Source organism: Eulemur rufifrons, chromosome 30 (genome assembly GCF_041146395.1).
Source record: "Eulemur rufifrons isolate Redbay chromosome 30, OSU_ERuf_1, whole genome shotgun sequence".
In the NCBI taxonomy this organism is placed as follows: Eukaryota; Metazoa; Chordata; class Mammalia; order Primates; family Lemuridae; genus Eulemur; species Eulemur rufifrons.
Window position 1 is genome coordinate 68566116 of NC_091012.1, and position 21370 is coordinate 68587485.

Here is a 21370-nt window from a genome sequence, read left to right on the forward strand (position 1 = left end):
TTATAATCATGGCTTTCCAGTTACTACCCTCTTGATCTTTTCCTTTTTATATTCAGGTCAGCAAGCATTCTACATGTAGGTTGGTCATATGTTAAAAATCTGTTGTGATTCCTCTTGACCAAGTGTGGAGAGTGACAATGCATCCATTGTGTCCATGGTGTAGCTCTTCATCATATGTACTGAATGTTCTTATGAAATTTGCAGAGAGCCAAGCCTGTGAATGTTCAAGGTTGATCAGATCAATTGAGTTTGCAGTGTCATCTCCACAGGACTCTTTTTTTCAGAGGCACAGTAGGTCTGTTGGGGCTTGTTTTAATTCACAAGCGTGCCACTCTCCCTTATTGAGACAACAACACATTTTCTTGAGTATACCTTTGCTGCTTCCTCATTGACTAGGGAACGGATTCACCATCCACTAGGTATTTCAGATGCATAATTTATGCTCCATGGTGTAGCACAGCTGCAGATTCTGTCAGGCATACAAAGTATTAGAAATAGCAGGTGGGTCCCCTATCGATGTATGTATGTATTATTCTCTATTTCATGAGAAATGATGTGGAGTTCTTGGATAGTATGCTCAGTGCATTGTGTGGTGGATTGATTTAATAAATGCAAGAAAAATTTTACCTACAAACTCTGTGCTGAGAGTTTTCATGTTCTTGATATAACTATACCCACAGTTATTTAATGCTCACTCTCTGGTTCTCACTTTTATCTCACCTTCTTATTAGTTAGGGTTCTTCAGAGAAACAGAACCAATAAGCATTTATATATCTATATCTATCTAGAAAGAGTTTTATTATGAGGTATTGGCTTATGTGATTGTGGATGCTGAGAAGTCCCACAGTCAGTCATCTGTAAGCTGGAGAATCAGAGAAGCTGGTGATATAGTTTGAAGGCCCGAGAACCAGAGAGCCAATAGTGTAGATTCAAGTCTGGGTCTGAAGCCTTGAGAACCAGGAGCACTGAGGACAGGAGATTGATGTCCCAGCTCAAGTGGTAAGACCCAGAGCAAATTTAACCTTCTTCTCCATTTTTGTTCAATTCAGGCCTTCAATAGATTGGATGATATCCACCCACATAGTAGAGAGCCATCTGCTTTACTCAGTCTACCAATTCAAATGCTAATTTCTTCTGGAAACACACCCAGAAACAATGTTTAACCAGCTATCTGGGCATTCCGTGGTGCAGTCAAGTTGACACATAAAAGTAACCACCATACCTTCCATGCACCAAGGCTCTCCTCTTCTCAGTTCCTTCCTCTCCTCCTTTTCTTTGAATCTGTTCCTCTTTCCCAGTTAAAACTGACCTGGGCTCTCTGATCCTGATAATCCTTCCTATTTTAATTGCACCACCTCAATTTCTGATACTTTTTCTTTTTATAATTGATGGGTAGACATCTTTGGAGAGGCAGTATACATAGTGGTTAAGGTTCCAGGAAGACCCTGAAGCTGGACTACCTGGGTTTGCTCTTATATCTGCTACATTACCAGCTGTGTGAACTTGGGCAAGTTATTCAACTTCTGTGTACTTCTGTTTTTTCATCTGTAAGTGGGAATATTCGTAGCACCTTCCTCTTATACAGTCATGATGATTTAAAAAATTAATTAATGTCAAGCACTTAAAACAATGCCTCATGAACAGTAATCCCTCAGTAAACATTGACTATTATTTTACTGTGATTGTACAAGAAGAGAAGAAACCTTCTGAAATGACATTCTTTAGAGGTGGTTGTTTTAGATTTGTAGCTTTCCCCACCTTGCCTATAGTGATGCATTGAAGATAAATGAATAAAAATATTAGCTGCATCAGCCTCCAGTAGTGGGAACCTCTCTGCAATGTTAACTTCCATTATCTTTAACAGAAATTTCTCTTCCCCCTATTGGGCAATCGAGCCACAGTTGGCCTCATTACAGAGCTGACATCATCCTGGCTCAGAAAGATTTTTTAAAATCAGATCTATCCCAGTCATAAATTATCATTCTTTCTTCAACCCAGCAGCTCCACCTTCAAGGACTTAGAGGGCAACAGCCTGAAGGATAGTGGCCATGAGGAGAGTGACCAGACTGACAGTGAGCATGATGTCCAACGGAGCCTGTATTGTGATACTGCCGTCAACGATGTGCTGAACACCAGTGTGACTTCCATGGGATCCCAGATGCCTGACCATGGTAAGGGCTGGTTGGATGTAAGTTGCAATAGTTGACTCCAAAGAACCCAGAATGTTTGCAGACACACTGTACTACTTTACTGCAATGGATGTATTATCAATGTGTCTACTGAGTCAATGTGTACTACTTTACTGCAATGGATGTATTATCAATGTGTCTACCTCTTTTTGCTTTAGTACATGAACTCAGCTGATGAATTGAATTGCATAGAACACAGCACTAATGAGACCAAAGTGGTGGGTTTTATTCCCCTATTGGGCTGGTTAGCTTTACCCAGAAGGAGACTCTGTTCTCTGACCACAAATTGTGTTCTCTTTACTGGGGATAGAAATTTTGTACCAAACTTCCCATTTTGCCTATAGGGCTGCTATGCCAAATAGCCATAGCTACCATGCAAATCCATGCCATTGGTCATAGGGGAGACCAGGGTGAGAGAGTGCAGCTGAGTCAATGTAAAACATTCCACTAATGTGAATGACACCTCACATCACATGTCAAGAGGAGCATCCTCATGTATGAAGAAGAGTCTATTTTTGTGAACTCAGCCACACATACTTCAGCAAGAGGCGCTATTTTAAACTGTCCTAGGTAGAAGCCAGGGTATAAAAACATCAGCAGAGTTCAGCTAAGGCAGAATGTTCAGATGGACCTGGGCACAAATGTCATTTTTAATATTTTACTGATGCAAACATGCTATGCAAACAGCCTGTCTTTTTCAATTAGGAAGTATGAATTCAACTTGGTGTTTAGGCTCAGTGAAGCTTCAGAATGCTTGGCTATATCTTGAGAGAAGCTAGACTCAAACTCAGCTGGAAGCCCTACTGCTAAAAGATTTAAAGATGAGAAAACAAAATGTGGTGATTATGTGCTGGTCTTCAGCTGCTTCATTTCACTGTAAACATCATTAAATGCTTTTGTTTTGGTTTTGGAAATGAATCCAAAAGAAAAAAAATGCATGATCTACAAAACAAAATGTTTTCTGTGGAAAAAAATTAGTCACTGTAGATTCTATTAAATTGTCTAATCCATCCCCTCCCCAGCAGACCTACGTGTCAAACCCTATTATATATAGAGGTCACTACCAATTGTGCACTGCTGCCTTCCCTAATTGGTGAGTGGTGGCATCTGCAGAGATAATACACTTTCTTGGAAACATTACTATGGCTAAAGATGAAAAAAATTAAACATTTATATAACTGAAATAGAGGCAACTTAATTCTCAGAGGATTAGTAGTGTGTCACAGGATGCAGACTGATATGTATCATTTACTAGTTGTGTGTCTCAAAGAAATGCTTTTTCATTTATATTGAGAAAGGGTTTTAGTTAGATGCTCTCTAAAATTAAATGACTCTAGGAAAGGAAATAGTCATAATTGATTCTCACTTTATGCCTGGCTAGAACAACATCTGTTTTAATTTTTTGTCACATTTCTCTAGGAAAACAGTATCAGTGGACTGCTGCTAGTTTTTCTGAGAGACTGTTTCTTACAATGGGGGAGATGTATATATATATATATATACACACACACACACACACACACACACATACACTGTGTAGATTGGATAGTAATGAGAATATTCTTTTTTTGGTGGATGCATATCTAAATTTTATTTCAGCCATAGCCATTTGAGTTGAAGGTACAGTTCTACCAGTCTCCATATAGGTAGAGTGACCACATATCCCAATTTGCCTTGTATGCCTCACTTTATGTCTATGTCCTTGGCCTAATCAGTAATGAGAATATTCAAAAGCAAATGTGTGACATTATCCCAAGACTCTCCTACATATGATTTCACACACACACACACACACACACACACTTTTTGCTGTTCCATTTTGGCAACACTTTCACATTTTGTTTCTCAATATTTGATTTGCATATATGTGTCTTCATTTTTTCCATTATTCCAGTAGTGGCTAAACCTTGAACCAACCCTTGGGTTGGTTCTTTTCAACTTGGGTGAGTGACTAAAGTTTAGGTACAAAAGGAATTCAGGTCTTGTTTACATCTCAGTCCCTACCTTGTGATATCTCACTACTGCTGAAGCTTTCTATAATGATACTTAATTTTGTGTCCCAAATCAACTCCAGGCTTGCCACACATATTGTATCACCAGTTCACTTGGATTGATTACTGCTACATCAAAAAACAGCAACAATTCCAAAAAGGAACATTTTAAAGCATTTTCCTATCTCAAATTTGCATTTGCATAATAAGTATATCTCATTTTATCCTAAGGCACAGTGGTTTAAATGCAATCACTGGATGAATCCATCATGCATGCCTGATCTTGTAGCCATTTTAGTTAGATTCGTTGCAGGGTAATATGGTATTGTTGCTTCAACGGACTACCAATTTAGAAAGCTGAGGAGGGAAAACAGAATCTGCTCTGGACTCAGACCTGCACTGAAAACTCTAGAATTCCTTGAGGAAAAAAAAAATAGTCCCAGGTCTCTTTGGTTCACTGACATTGTGATAGGCATCTTAAATCCGAGTGCTGTGAAATCCTGGGAGTTCCAGTGCTGAACTATTCTTGAGGTTTGGGTAGATGTCACTGGAGAAGAGTGAAGATTATAATGAATTTGTCAAGCTAACTTTGATCCTGGTATTTATTTTGGTCCTGCCAGAACCACTCCAAAGGTGGCCCAAATGTACCCAATAAGAGTATACCTTCTATCTTTGTTTTGGGGAATTCGACTCACCTTGGATTTCATGTCTATAGCTCTCTCTGCGACTTTTCTAATTTGGATATCAGTACTACATTTTTCCTTACACATATGTGGGCACATGATTGATGAGGAATCTCAGAATTTTCAAAATAAAAATAATTTTATGCATCTGTTAATTTTTCCTTGAGCAGGAATGTGTTGTTCAATGAGCTGATATTGTGTTGCCAGTGTTTGAGATAAAGGTACAATCTGCATTTGATCCTCCCTTTTTGAAAGACACCCGGGCCCTGGGCCTTGTGGCTTTTTACACTGCCAAAAGTTTCTATGGGATTTGTTCTTATAATTTTATTACAGCAGAAGAATCCTCAGTGTGAATGACTCTAATTGCTTCATGACTAAGGGCCCAAATCTCTTAATTTTCAGCATCTCTTCTCTGAGACCATTCCTAGGGATGGGAACCCAGAATCATTATATGCAATGAAGGAAGGAGAATGTAATATTCAATGCAGAAAGAATATCTATTTAGAAGACTTTTGAACTCAAAAAGCAAAAGTCAGGTGTTTAGTCACTAGAGAGTTGGGATTGTGTGTTTTTTATTGAATTTTTAAATTTATTTTTTATTTTGTTTATAATTGACACAATCATTTTACATTTTTATGGGGTATACTGTGGTGATGTTTCAATATATGCATATGTTGTATAATCAGGGTAGTTGGCATATCAATCACCTCAAACTTTTATCATTTCTTTATGGCGATAACTTTCAAGACCCTCTTTTCTAGCTATTTTGAAATATACAATACATTGTCATTAGCCATAGCCATCCTACTGTGTAATAGAACTCCAAATGGATTGTGTTTTGATTGCCCAGCCAAACACATTTGTGAGCTGAGTGAGGGTGGAGATAAGGGGGAATGATAGGATTCTTTGCTTTCTGGATTACTATCAATCTTGGTATTTCTCTTGACATGCCTAAGACCAGGTCAGTTGGTTGATGAACTGGCTAAGCTGAATTTCCTGGTTGCCAGCTGACTGAATTACAAATTCATCTGTCATCCACAGTGTCCATGAATTAATATGTCTTGGTTTGTCCCTAGCACTGCAGCTCTTGTTGTTATGGCTTCCCAGAAAAGAATGTGATTGAGAATATTTTTATGCTGTGCTTCCTACTAGCATATATGGTACTTTTTGGAATGCTATCTCTCAGTAGCTCTCAGAGTGCCTTGAGAAAAAGTAAATGTTGTCATTTGACAGGTTTTACCACTTGATTTGGTTTGCGAGGGAAGGCGATTTGGTGCTTGAGCTTGAGAGTCACACTCAAATCTTTTAACCAATGCCTTCCCTCCCTGAATTTGAGTTATTTGGTAAAATTACCACCTTCTGGTGGGGAAAAGAATTTTGCCTTATGCAATTCCTGCATACAGTATCTAAGAAGAGTAATTGACAAGTCGAGTGGTCAGAGATGCCAGAAGCTCATGGGTTTGGGGATATCACCAGGCTTGAATCTCATCCTATCTGGGTTATTTCTGACTTGAGTAGTGCTGAAGGTAATAGGCTTCTGGCTCCTCCTTGCTTCTTTGCATGACCCTTTGTGATGACATAGATATCTCATTATGCTTACTTAAATATGTAATCCTGATGTGAAATTGGGGTTTATGAGGATCATGTCCTAGAACTCTACACTAATCCCAACCTCAATTCATTTATTTCAAATAATACTCAGTCTCTCTTTCCATATGATTTTAATTATTGATTATAAATTCATCAGCTGAAAAGATGACTTAATTGCTCTAATATGCACCCAATTGGGAATTCGCTACAACACTGAATCGGTTTCCCTCCCATGCTAATTGATACCAAATGGAAGCAACATACAGAAATTTGCAGTAACATTTATCTGCTTTTTCACATCCAAATGTACCCAAATGCGATATAATGATTGCTTTATTTCTGGAAGTGTAGGTTCTTCTGTGTTTTACTAGACTTGTTTATTTACTAATTTCATCACCTGAATATGGTTTAACATGTTTGCTGTGTAAAACATGGATTTGAAGAACTTGGTCTATGTCTAATGCAACTGCTATTACAAATTAGCCATGAAAATATTCTGTAGGCTGCATACTATGCATATTCTAGTGTCAACCACAGGTGTATTAAGATGTTTACACTTTCAATGCTCTACCAACAATGTGTAATTTTATTTCCTCTAACCTTTTAATGAAATTATGATTCAGTGACTGAACATCCCTTTCTTTATCCTCTTACCTATTGCCCTGACTCACCTCTAACCTCACTAAATTTCCAAACACTCATTTCAATTAGTCTCTTGGCAAAATAGGGAGTTCTCAATGGAGACTATTTTGTGTCATTGCAAAGCAGTGTGCTGCTGGGCTCCAGAAATGGTAGCATGGACCAGATGTTCATAGAATAATTGAAAATTCCATTTTATCAGAATAGCATTTGCTGTCAAAAAGTTTTATCTTTACTTGAACAAAGAGGTTGATTAGATCCCCCTGGACCCGAATTAGCATCTTTGAGGCTAGATATACTGTTTTGCAATTCATGTGGTTATTTCTTTCCCAGTTTTGCTCATACAGTATCTTTTTTAAATGTCTTCATCCTCTTGCAAATATATACCTGGTGAAATGTTTAATTACTTGAACCCAGGAATGTGTATACAGTGTTTCTATATATGGAACTTCCAGCTGCTTTCATCTTGCCTCAGGTATACAGTATTTTAATACCTGGGAGGAACAATCCATGCACAGATATATGTCATTCATTTACTCAACAATAATTTTGAGTGCCCACTATGTGTCTGGTTCTGAGAATTGGATGTGTTAACTACTGCTGTTACTGACTCTAAAAGTTATCATCATTTTACTTTTGCTTATCTGAGGTTTGCTGAGGTGACCAAGGTCAGCTCAATGATGAAATAAATAGTTCTTTCTAATTTTAAAAATCATAAGAATAGAGCTTGGGACTACTAAAAACCTTGTTAATATTGTGCCAATAAAGCAAAAGAAACAATACGAGAAGACTGTTACAATCAAGATCTTATTTTCAATGAGAATATCATGAAAGATTCTTTCTTGATGTTCTAATTTGAACAATATTGCATTGGTAAACATTTTTTTTCAAAAACTCCACCTGCTCTGAGGTTGAATTTATTTTCATCTTTGGTTAATTTCATTGTAGGATGGTAGGTTTAATCTCTGATATGCCCAGTTACCTTGTTGGTTTAGAGGTACTCAGTGGTACTCAGTGCCTAATTCCCCACTTTCCTCTGATGCCCAGAAACATTATCTGTTCTCAGTCTCAGTAATTGTTGGGTAGGTAGAAAGAGAGGTGATAGGTGGAGCTTTTGTTTATTTCAACTACATTGCTGCACTAGATAATTGGATTCCTTTCAAAGAATTATTTACATTTTATTGGCAAAATTGTCACTAGAATAAAAAGTTGTCCTTAACTAATGGAAACATCTATGCCATTAGAAGTTGTTTGCTAGCATTATTTTGGCATTTAGGCCCTTTGGTCAGATAATTCTTTTAGGACAGTTTACCATAGATTTCTTCATGCAGGACATTAGAAATAATACCAACTGTTCGTGATCCTCTTGGAAATTTTAGTTGTCTCATATTCAAGATCATTTTAAAATTTATTATTATTAATAATCACTTGTAGTAAGGGATTCATTACACATCAAGAGAATAAATGCCAAGGGTTTTCTTGACTAGTTGACACTAAGAATTTTGATATTTCTCAGCACTTAAAAAGCATTGGTGGATGGAGGCTATATAAAGGGAGCACACGGAACAATTAAGAATTTCATTCTCTGGAAGTTTATGGCCCAATAGCATAAATGGTCCAGTGTGGAATAGACTACATAAGATCAGTGAAGAAATTAATTAAGATTATTTGAGCTGGAAAGCAAAATGCGTTTAAAAGGACACTTTGGTGTAATGGGATCCCTTTGGGGGAATAGTGGAAGCTAGGCCCCTACATAGTATGCTAGATGAAGTTATGCTCTGTTAGCTAGGTGAACATTTTCCAGTTGCTTCATGAAAAAGCAATTTCTGTAGGCCGTAAGTAGGGACACTGCCAATAGGATAACAGATGAGAGGCAAAGCAAGTTGTTTTATGGCACCAGATCATATGGACTGCTTCACATACTCAAAAAGTCCATTGAAATATCGAGATCATTAGCTTCTTTGGTTCTTTCTTTCTATTTATCATTATTTCTGTCCTGTCACCAGGTGGTTAAGAGCTATAGACTCCATCAGGATGGGAAAACATGAACCTAAGCCTGGTTTTGAAATATTTACAGAGTATTTTTTCTGTTTATTTTCCCATTAATACCTTTATTATGAAATCAATATGGGGAATTATTTCCATTCATAATTTTAAAAGCAATTTCAAGAATACCAAAATTATGTGTTATTTTTTTATTGTGTGGACAAAATACTGGCGAGATGGCTTTCCACTCTTACCATAGATGCTTTTTGTCACCCAGGGTCAGGACTTGATGCAGGTACTTTTGGCCTCTGTCTTTACCAGATGGCTCATTGCCTGTACACTTTGCGTCAGCGAAAGCTTAGTTGATATATCCACTTTGAAAATGTAGCTTTTTGACAAGAAAGTCTTTATGATTTCTATTCCTTATAAGGCTTGCCCCCAGTAAAGCTCCAGTCTGCAAGAATCACCCTGCACCAGATTAGAGAAGGTTTGAGCTGGCCTTTTTAGGGCCATCAGAAAAGTTGACACAGGTTCTTCTTCTGGGATATTTTAAAAAATCTTACCTAATATAAGCTTAGGTCTTAGATGAACTTTTAAAGCTCAAGGTGGACAGATGAGACAGACTCTTTTGCAACAGGGAATAATGGAGCTCCATAAACCAGACATGTTACAATGTAGAAAGAATATAAAGTAGTTCCTCATAGTTTGGGCCAAAGAGATTATCAATGAGATTAGTCTCCAGAGTTGTTTTGGAGCAAATCCTTTGGGGCTGGACATGTGTGCATAGGTGTCAAAGTCAGAAGGGTGTTGTGGAATTTTAGGTTTTGTGGTGAACACTGGACTTCTCTTACAAATGTGTAGTTCAGAGGTCTACTGTGTGGTTGGAAGTATGTATTAATATAAGATGGTGTGTAGCAGAGATGATTTGAAAGGCAATGAATCCAGAAGGGCCAAGAAGTTTATCAGAAAATGACCTCTTTACAGCTGAATTTACTCCAAGTTTTGTCTCACTGAGGTGGCTTTATGAGAGACACTTTGTCTTTTGAGGGTCTCTGGTAATCAGAAATAATATTTTGGCTGTGTTATCCTTCACAACAGTTTTGACAACAAACATACAAGCTGTTAAATCTGAAATAATAGACAGGGTGGCTCACGCCTGTAATCCTAGCACTTTGAGAGGCTGAGGTGGGAGGATTGTTTGAGGCCAGGAGTTCAAGAGTAGCCTGAGCAAGAGTGAGACCCTGTCTCTACAAAAAAAAAAAAAAAAAAGAAAAAACATTAGCCAGGCGTGGTGGCAGGTGACTGTAGTCCCAGCTACTTGGGAGGCTGAGGCAGGAGGATCACTTGAGCCCAGGAGTTTGAGGTTGCTGTGGGCTATGATAATGCCACTGCATTCTAGCCTGGGTGACAGAGCAAAACCTTATATCAAAAATATTTTTTAAATAAAAAAATTAAATAATGAAATAATATACAGCCCTGTCTTATTGTTAGTTTAGTTCTTTTTAACCTTAGTAATATTTACATTAATGGCAAATGAGACTCTTTAGTTTCCTCTCTTAGTTTAATGGAAAGAGTTTCAATCAGGCTGAAGTTAGAACTCTAAAAGCAAGTTTATCTTCCCCTGCCCCAGTCAGCTAAGCCATAGGGCCTTTCTAAATCGTGGTCTAGTACCTAGATTCTAAATCCTACAGGAATGAAACTATAATCTGTTTTGAATAAAAGTATAACTTATAAGGTCTGCTTTTCTTTTAAGTAGAAATTTGTAAACATACACCGCTCTAATCTGGAGAAACTTGGTAACCCTAGTTGATTGCAGTGAGGCAGCTTCCCAGTCATGAGTTTGCAAATTCAAATCCAGTGCCAGAGATATATTTTCCAATTTCTGTGTGGCCACCCTCTCCAGCTGTCAGCTCATATATTCTCTCATTTTCTATCCTTTACCTTGGATAATAATAGGTGTTTGAGAACTTGTTTTCTTCCCTCCTCTTTTAGCCTGTATGGAGTCTTAACCTGTGTGAACAATAGAATCTTTCCCTTTTAATACATGGAAGGGAGGGAAAAGAGGAATGATGTAGGTTCCAAGATATTTAGACTGGTCAAACTGTTCCAAGGCATCACCACCTGCTGTTTTTAATCATTAATGAGGCTGTCAGTTGCTCTAATCTGGGAGGTGAACCAAAAGAATGGTTTTGATTTTAATTTAATTTAAAAATCAGCTTATTGAAAAAAAATGCCTCCAGCTTGTAAGAGTCAGGTTGCACACTGTTGATAAACCCAAGCAAGTCAAATGTATAAGCTGAACTGTCATTCATATGCAAATGTGAACTATTTTAAACTTGGGAAACTATTATTATTACCATCACTAGCCAGAAAATTTAGTCCTTTTAATTCAAGGAGCCATTGTATTCCAGAGACATGCTACATATAAGCATCTGTTACATGTTTTTTCCTGGAAGAAAAACGGATGCACCCAAGGTTTAAAGACTCTATTAATGTTAGAACACACACTGATGGTAAACTCCAGAGTGAAGGCCAAAGTGCAAATTCTTTTGCTTGACTTGATGCCCATCAAACTGTTTGTACATTTGAGAAGTTTACTGATTATCTGTGAGTACTCTGTTAAATTTGGGTTTTCTTACAGTGGGTGATTTTGCTTAGTGGCAAAATAAGTATTCAGAAATACAGTGTCTGTGTGCAAAAGTGGATTTTTAAGGACCTAAAGCCAGACCTTTGTGCCAACTGCCAACTTCAAAGGTCTCATTATGTCTCTCTGAGCTTCACCAGAGACTTTCAGATTTATAATTGATGTCAAGTGAAGTTGAAGGCAAAGAAAACCTTCCTTTTTTGACTGTAGAAAACATTACCTTACTGTTGGGCCCTAGTTAGCTGTAAGGTAGTGTATTGAATCACACTAGCCCTCGGCTAACAGAGTAAGTGAGCACTTCCTGAATTCAGCTGATAATCAGTCTTCGCAGCTAATGAGTCTGCAAACACACTAAGTGGCTGGAGCTGGCACCAGGAAACCACCATTCCAAACTAACCATTTCTTACTAGTCTTTTGGTGTTTCCTATGTGACCCTAATTAGAGACCCATAAAACTATCTGCTCTGCATCTTTGGTTTAAAATACAATTTTCAAAGAAACACAATCCACTTTTAGGCTACTCTTAGTATGGCCTTTCCCCTCATGAAGGAAAATGACTGACTTGCCATTTAAGTAAAGTTTGGATGATTAACCTGTAATGTTCTTGTAATTAAAATGCCAGAAAGAGTTGCTTCTGTAGTTGGTGTAATTTATAATGCTCTCCAGATTGTGTTGGTACTGAAGTGGGCGGCAGATGTTTCCACCACCGTTATGTGTTGGTGATCTGAAGGCACCCATTCCCAGGCTGTAGCTCTGCCTGTCAGACTGCCTGTCTGACTTCTGCTTTGGACTGAATTCCTCTTGATTGCCTGAGGGAGTTACAGGTATGTTTTGCTTTCTTTCTGCAGGATGATGAGCCAAGGAATGAGCTTTGTACTCTTTTGAGAGGGAACTGTCTTCTAAGTTGAAGTGCTGTTTAGCTCAAAATGATAGGTTATCGAACATTCAAGCTATTACATTTGCATGACGAAGAAGGAGGAACAGCATGCTTTGTTGCTCTAGTCCCCCATCCCACTCCCTCTTTGATATTATGTACGCTCAGAAATAATTGTGTCATTGAGCAAAGAACATTTTGAGATAAGTGTTCCAAGCATGTTGGACCCATGTGTTCGTCTCGCGCTTTTGTTTATCTGCCTACAGCACCTTTTAGTGCCTCATTTCTCTCTCATTTGTTCTAAATAACAATTATCTAGAATAAATGACTTACATGATCCTATGGGACAGCATCTCTAGGTGAGGAATTGGCTGTCTATTAAATAAGTGAGATTTGCAAAGCTAGACATTGTTTTATTTGATTTATCAAAGGGGTACTTTTTCCAGAAGCCTAATATTAATCATCTAGGATCCTTTAGAGATTAAAATATCTATACCACAAATGCACGCACAGAACCTAATATTCTACTTGCAGTATTACCTGGAGTCATCTTTGGTATCTTAAGTTTCCACTGTCTTCAATATAGAATGTTTAAAGTCCTAAAAAGTCCCCCAAATCATTGTGATAGGGAGCTCATGTTATAATATATCATTTCCATTACAGCAACTCTGAGAGGGAGAGACAAGCATAGAATTCCAAAAAGTCAACAAAGAAATGACTGCCATTTATACTGAGGATCAAAGTCAGAATCTTGGCTGATTGAGAAAGGTTCAGAAAGTCAGAATGAGGTGATTAGAGAGAAATGAAAGAAGATACAAATATCTATGATTGAAACTGAAATGGGCAGGGACAGGAGGGGTATAATCCAGACTTCCTTTAATATGCACTATCTATTAATAGCTAATCCTCATAGGTAAGCCTGAGAGTTCTAATTCTGATTGTATCTACCAGACAGATAGTGTCCCATCAATTCAGGCTCTGACTAATCTGAGCCATTCCTAATAAGTCAGTATAACTACTTCCACCCTACTCCATTATCTTCAAGATTGATATTGTCAGTCTGTCTGTAAACCCCAAGACAGGCAGAACATCATGGCAGCTAAGAGTACAGACTTTGGAATGAGACAGATCTAAGTTTCATGCTTATTTTGTCACTTAATAGCTATTGACCTTAGTCAAGTTACTTATTTTTTTGAACCTTCAATTTTGTCATCTGCAAAATGGGAGTCATAATAGAAATTAACTATCAGGATGGTTGTGGGATGATCCAGGTAAAGCACTTAGTATATTGCCTGATACATAGCAAATGCTATTATTATTATTCTTTTTTTTTTCAAGACAGAGTCTCACTCTGTCATCCTGGGTGGAGTGCAGTGGTGTCATTGTAGCTCACAGCAACCTCAAACTCCTGGGCTTAAGCGATCCTCCTACCTCAGCCTCCCGAGTAGCTGGGACTACAGGTGCACGTACCACGTTGCCCGGCTAATTTTTCTATTTTTAGTAGAGACAGGGTCTCGCTTTTGCTCAGGCAGGTCAGAACTCCTGAGCTAAAGCAATCCTCTGGCCTCGGCCTCCCAGAGTGCTAGGATGACAGGCGTGAGCCCAGCCAGCAAGTGCTATTATTATTGTGGACATTGAGTCAGTGAAATATCCACTTTGTAGGATTTCAGAGACCTCACCATTCAAAGCCTCTCATCTGCTTGCTGCTGTGATCCCTTTAACAGAGTGTGAAGCATTTCATTTTACAATTATAGTTCAAAATTCAAGCAGCCCATGTGTGAGAGGAAATGCATTTATTCACATTCACACTAAGTTGTAAATGGATGCTATTAGATTGTTTCCAAGTTTAGAATTTGGTAGGGCTGGGGGAAGGAGAATGGTTTCTAGAATATTGAACATTAAGAGTCTCAGAGGGGAGAAATGCATAGAAAACGAGTGCCAAGGGGCGACAACCTCACGAGTTTGCCAGACCTATCAATGTCCAAAGGAACATGGGAATAACTGTCATCTGATTTACTCACTGTGAAATGTTTGGAGGCTGGAAAGCTGCCTTCACTATCATTTTTCTTAATCAGCTCAGAGTCTGGTTTGAGAAATTATAGGATGTCCACCAAAGGTTTGAAGAGAGGTCTGTGTTCATCTACATTGAAAAATGCATATATTTTTGAGCAGCTGTGATGGGGTAAGCAAAGCTCTGGTTCTTTCTGGTAGCATTGATTTTGCTTTGCGTTTCCTATGTCCAAAACTGCACATCCCAACTCCAGGGTCCCAGTCACTCTTCTCTGATTTCTCTCTCTTGCCTCAGTGCTCTTAAATGGCTAATGGGTTGTAGACATCATTTTGATTCCTTTTTTATTGTTCCCACCTCATGCCCAGACTTCCATTAAAAAATAAATGAGGAAATAAATTTTTCATTTCTAGTTTTCCTCTAAAAAAGTCACCCTGCAAAGGATCCTTTCTATTCTTTTTTTTTCCCTAACAATGGGCTGAAAAATGCTCAGCTCCTACCTGAAAGGTCATATCTCCTTGCCATAGGAATGAGCTCACAGCAAGTCCATGGGGACAGTGTCATCTTAGAAATGATGGGAATTTATGTGCCTTTGGATTTCAGCCTCATTTTGTAGTGGAAAAAAGGAATTTGTTAATGATAGAAAAAAATATCAACCAAAGCCCCTTATAAAATCCTCTCTCTATAAATCCCAGGAGAGAGCCACTCAGATACACAGTTGATAAATGAATTTTTTTTACCCCTGCCTTGCTTAGAGCTATTTGTCTTATATTAATGTAAGTCAGATGGCTCACTTCCACTGGTTGTGGGGTGTTGAATGTGGTTGGCAAGCTGCAGTTTTGTGGCATAAATGTTTTGGTTTGTAAGGGACCTTATGGCATGTTTGTGTTTGTCAACATTCATATGGAAAGGGGGAAGACATGCACACACAGCGAACTGTGTGGAATTAGAGACATGCAAAAAGAACTTATAGCACAGGGACAAGCACCATGTTTTTGAAGAAGGCAGATTCATTGGGAAAATAAACTTTCTTTTATAGCTTGAACATAATATTCCATGATTGATGTAACTGGAAGTACATAATTTTTGCCTTTTCAAAAATCTAAATCCACATGCTATATGCAAAATGCTAAGATCATTACAGTGCCTAAAATAATGTAATGCCATGTGGTTCAGTGGGAACTGAGAATTGTAGTTTTCACTCTATTATTTGTTAATTGTAGAGCCTTGGATAAGTCACTAACCTCTCAAAATTTCAACTCATATATTTTTATGTAGAATGATGAGCAATGCTGTAGTAATGTTGATAGGATCAATTACAAAAGTGACATTTATATGTGTATAATACTTTGTATTAGTACAATACAATTGTTAATCAGATAGCTAGTGTTTTTTCTGTGCCCTTCTCCTCCTTGGCCTGTTGACCTAAGCCCTTTCCTCTTAGCATGATCTAGTTTAGCAGAAAGAGCACTGACTTGAGAATCTGGGGCTTTAGGTTCTCATCATGTTCCTCTAATTAATAGCTGTGTATCTACTTGCCCAGTCCAGTCTTTGGATTTCTTATCTCCAGAATGAGGGATACTGGTAGGTAGTACTCACCTTGTAGGGTGGTTGAAACGATTAAATGAGATAGTACATGTAAAACACTTAATGCTGTGCCTATTCTATAGTAGACACTCAAAAAACGGTAGTGGTAAGAAGATGCTAATGAAACATTCTCCTTGGTTTCCTCTCCCCCCTTTTCACTTATCCATGTCTCTTTCTCACTTTAAAATTGTGGGCAAAATTTAAGTCCTATAAGTAGCCTTTTTTGACTAACAGTTTGCCCTGATCTCTCCTTTGCTTGGTACACTTCAATACCTAGGTACACAGTTTATATCATGTTAATTTGCTTTTTGCCTATTTTTTAAAATGTTAAATGAGGAAGTTGAGAACTGTTAAGACCCTTCACCTTCTAAGCTTCTTTTATTTAGATTTTGGGTTCTGGGCACAACCTTTGCAGATTCCTGAGTACACACAGCCATTTGCCAATGGGTCTATAATGAGTGCTATACTCAAGCTAACAGATGGTGTGGTGTGCTTGCTTTGAGGGGTAATTGCTCTTTCATCTTAACTTCCTCCCTCTGGCATTCCTTCCATGGAAGCTGCTCAATGGCAATGTCATGAAGTGTGGGGTGAAAATCAAACTGAAGTAGCAGGTTACGTTATCTCAGAAAGAAAAATATGGTTAAAAACTAAGAACAAGTGAAGTTCTACCAAGGGAGGGTTTTTTTTTAACTCTAATATTAGGGACCAAATAAGTCTTAAGTGTGCAATGGACTTAATTGTCTGGTCATTCCCTCCTTTCCTAAGCAAGGTGGCTAGTCTTAGGTGATAACTCTCCATTTTCCTTGAACAAAGTTTAAAATGACTCCTCCTCCTTGGTTAACATGTCACACTTCTCACAGTCTGTTCTTAAACTCTAACACTTAAAGCTAAATCTCACATCCTTTCTTCTGTGGGGCCGCTTGTAAATTGCTAACTTTACTACAGACTCTCCCTCCCCATCTCCTCTTCCTCCCCTCTTTCCACACATACTTTTCCCTTGATGCTTCCTACTTAGTTCTTCCTCCAACAGTCTCCTTTTTCAGCTCAGCCTAATTCTATCTTCTTTCCATCTAGGGACAACTTCCCATTCATCATTATATAAATATAAATATATATATATATATTTTACAGAAAATAGAGATAATTTTCAATGGCATTGAATTTTTCTGGTTGTAGTGGTTTAGTCTTCCTTTGTGAAGACTTTTATGGCTTCTTTTTATTTGGTAAAGTTGCCTTCTTTACCACTTTTTCCATCCTCCCGCACAGCTCATAGCACACTACTGTGAATGTAGAAGACTCTCAATGAACAGGTGTTGATCAATTCATTTCTCTGAACACTACCAAACAACAGATGCCATCCAGCAATGTTTGATCTCCAGGACAGTTCTCACCCTCCCCATTTTACAGATAGATGCTGGAGGTGAAATGATTTACTCTAAGACAGTGCAAGGATCAGAACAGAGTTTGTGTTTCCTGGTTATATTATGTGACTCCAGGGTATTGTTCTGTTTTTCCATTTGAAATCTCAAAGGCTACTGGACTGGCAGGAAGTTTTCATTCCTGTTATGAAAGGGCTACCTCCTCCGGTTTGGAGGAACTGTTGCTTAGGGAAACTGTAGCAGAACATAGCAGTGAAGCCAGAAAGATCAGGGAGTCAGAAGCATTACGATGAGATGGAAAGAAATAACTGGTGTGTCTAACTAGCCCAGGGGCATGTTTGGTAATTCCCAGGTATGTCTACGGCATTGGCACCTGTATAGATATTGGCCTTTCACTTTGTTTCTTACATTTTACTCTTTGAGTTGGCCTGCTGTGTTATCTGTGTCACTGGCAATTCTGTTGATCACAACATTTCAACTGAATCACAGCTTGAGTCTTCCTGAAGTTTCTTTCCCTCTAACCTTGCTGGTTTCTTGCTCATGTTGGTGTTTAAAACTTTTTCTTTAAAAAAATGCCTGGTGAAATTCTAGTCTTTAGCTTCTGTCCCCATCATCATTTCCTCCGATCTGGGCTGTTTTTGATTGGATGTTTTCAAAAGTTTTATCAGATGGCTCTATTCTTTTTGGCTTACTGGACTGCAGGTTTGCTGAGGTGCAGTCATTATAGATTGATTTGTTCCTTGTGGTGCTGTATGGGCATTTTGGTGATGGGCATTTCTCAAAGATGATCTAAAAAGACATTTTCCACATTGTTAAAACACCCTGTGATCACTCTTGACATATCAATAGTTATTGAGGTGTTTCCTGTTGTCTTTTTATTTTTATTGTTTTTTTTGTTGTTGTTGTGTAGGGAGGGGCAAAAGCCCTGATTCAAGCATCTGGATTCAAATCCTGGATCTGCCCCTAACTCTGTGTATAATCTCAAGCAACCTACTTCCTCTCTTTGGGCTCCAGTCTCCTCATCTATAAGAGTTTTGACTGAAATGATTTATAGGGACTTATTGCTAATACTCTATGACTCTCTTTTGTTCATTTGGTGTGAAAAGATTATTGAGGAAGTGGAAGACATTTTGGCTGGATTTTCCCCTGTATTTCTAAAAACCAAGGCAGAGTGGGAAATCTGACCATTAGTCATGGGGCTTTGGATTGTAAAAATCTTTCCCTCATGGCAAAGGAAATGAGGATGAGAAACTGTTGAAGCTAGCTTGTGTTAAACATTCTGAGTTTCTTCCTCCTCTTTGGCTTTTGTTTGCATATATTTAGCTTAACTCTGCTTTCAAGTGTGTGTATTTTTGTGGAAATGGTTCTCTTTTCCTTTTACACCAAATTCATGTTCTCATCTTCCTTCTCCCTTACTGAATCATCCATTTCTGAATAGTTTGCAATTTTCAACTTAATTAGGTCTTTCCCCTAAGTGAAGAACACAGCTGTTCCCCCTCTGATGCTTTGGCAGCTGCCTCTGCCTTTCCCAAAATGGAATGATTAGCTCTTTCCTTTGATTTCTTAGCTGGCCATTAGTTCAGGACTACTAGCCCATTTCCTGTGTGATAGAACTACCAAATCCCATGGCCAGAATTGTTCCAATTTGCCTTTGGTGCCTTTCAATCTTCTGAGGACTTAATTCATATGAAGTAGGGGATTTATCCATCTTTCAGAGCTCCATTTGCCTCCCTATTTCCAGTGATTCCATTGTTCAGCTTTTTGAGATGCTGATCTATCAGGAGAATCTAGCCTGGTGTCTCTGATGTGGTTTTGATGGAGAAATAGAGGATAAGAGATCCTCAATGTATTTTGTCCATGAATTAAATGGCCCTTATTTCTCATAGGTTTTCTACTTCAATTTCTCAAAGGCCTTTTGCCTGTTTGTCTTTCCATTTGAGTTTTATGTACCTGTGTTTAAGAAAGTGATTGCTGTTTTTCCCAGGTGCTTTGACTTCAATCTGCCCCGCTGGCCTTTAATTTTATGATTCCACTTTCATTGTTAATTGTTGGGATTTCCTTTTATCATATATTTTCCTTACATTCAAGACATCTGGTCAACTTCTCCACTCCACTCCAATTTCCCTCTCACACTATCCTCCCTGTTAATCAACCAAAGGCACTGTGGGCTTAGTACTTAGTAGTGCCCTTCCAAATATGTGTGGTGCAGCCTGTTTTTGCTTCTCTACCTCAAGTGCCTCATTCAATTTAATTCCTCATACTTAGCATATTAGGCATCTTGTCAATATTTCCTTTCTGAGGTCTAATTTTAAAATTTGGATGCATTCTGCATGTGTGGTTTTTGTTGTTCTTAAATGATGAGATCTACTGCAACCGAGAATCAGAATCAGCTCTGTGTCTAGGAGGAAAAGCAAGCATAGAGAGAAAGAGCATTTCTCAACATTCTTAGAAGGTGTATGTAAGGGCCAGCCCTTGGCACAATTATGTGTACAGTGCTAATATATCTGTCTGCTGGCACCTTCCCCTCCATTTGGGAGCACAGACATGCAATACTCTCCTTAGGCTTTCTTAGTTTGTCACCATTAGCCTTTCCACTCAGGGCCCTGCATCCCCAGCCTTTCTTTGCTTGTTTCCTACTTTCCACATAAAAACTTACTTTCCATATTCCATTTTCCCATGGTCCTAATTATTTCAAGGGACCTGTTAAATGAACTCTTCTCTTTTTCCAAATAGCATTTGCATCTTAATGTGATGATAATCCAAAAGGGTAACTAATGGTGGCATTTGGGTCACCAATGCAGCCCTATGGAGTGATGTCTTTAAGATGGGGTCTTTCCCAGCCTCTTCTTTCCTGTCCCACCAATTGTTGGCTCCACGATATAAGGATATGACTAGCCTAGACCCTATCTGTCCCAGAGAGTTAGAGCTGCCTGAGGTGGATAACAATACCTAACATGTATTGAATTCTTCCTTTGTGCCAGGCACTCTTTAGCTCAGCTTATTTGCATTTCATCTTTTAATCATCCCAACAATCCTATGAGGTCAGTACTATTAGTCCTGTTAGTCCTATCCTACAGATGAAAAAAAAAAAAAAGGCACAGAGAGTAACTTTAAGTAACTTCCATAGGATAGGGCTATTAAGTTTTAGAGCTGGGACTCTAAGGCAGTCTCACTCCAGAAACCACAGTTTAGACCCTTTGCTACACTGTCTCTGGGAGAGGGTGTACATGTGCCTTTTTCACATGTACACTTCACTGAGAGGAGCTGGCTTCAGATGTGCTGCAGGGTGGTAAGCTTTGGCAAGAAGCAGATGAAGTCTTGAGTTGCTCCAGTAGATCTGGTTCATGCCTCATTCTTTCTGGACAGAAGCTTGCTTTTGGACACTGCTGCAGCAGAAGGGATTGCCTTTGCTTTTCTGCACCCCAAAAGTTAGCAATGTTAAAAAATTTCTTCACCAGTCCCTATGGCTTTAGGTCCTCAGTGGGGATGGTTGCTAAATGCCTAGAACCAAGCTTACACTCTATCTTGTCCCAGCTTTAGGGAGCTGATGGAGCTATGGGGAGGGCTCTCCTTGTTGGTGAGCAGGAATATAACAGACTTAATACAGGGGGTCTGTGAAGGGGAGAGTGGACTCAGACTCTCAAGGGCCAGAGTGGCTAGAAACTCTGCCTCAGGTAGTGCCAGTATCTTCACTGTAAGTAGTTTTTTACAATGTAGTGATACAATGAATTGTTTTCTGAGGCGGATGGTTGTGTTTTCTGTTATTACTGTTTTTCCTTCTGGACTGAGCTTTTATTGGCT

General features: G+C 38.6%; 1 protein-coding gene across 3 annotated transcripts in view; it reads left to right on the forward strand.

Moving 5' to 3' along the window:
* Positions 1-21370, forward strand: part of PCDH19 (protocadherin 19) — a 99674-nt gene that overhangs the window by 61278 nt on the left and 17026 nt on the right. For 2 of the 3 annotated variants that reach the window (XM_069463795.1, XM_069463796.1), the window contains one exon: positions 1999-2171. In XM_069463795.1, coding sequence (XP_069319896.1) covers positions 1999-2171 — 173 coding nt within the window. The remainder of the gene's footprint in view (positions 1-1998; positions 2172-21370) is intronic. The other variant, XM_069463797.1, reaches the window with a different exon arrangement.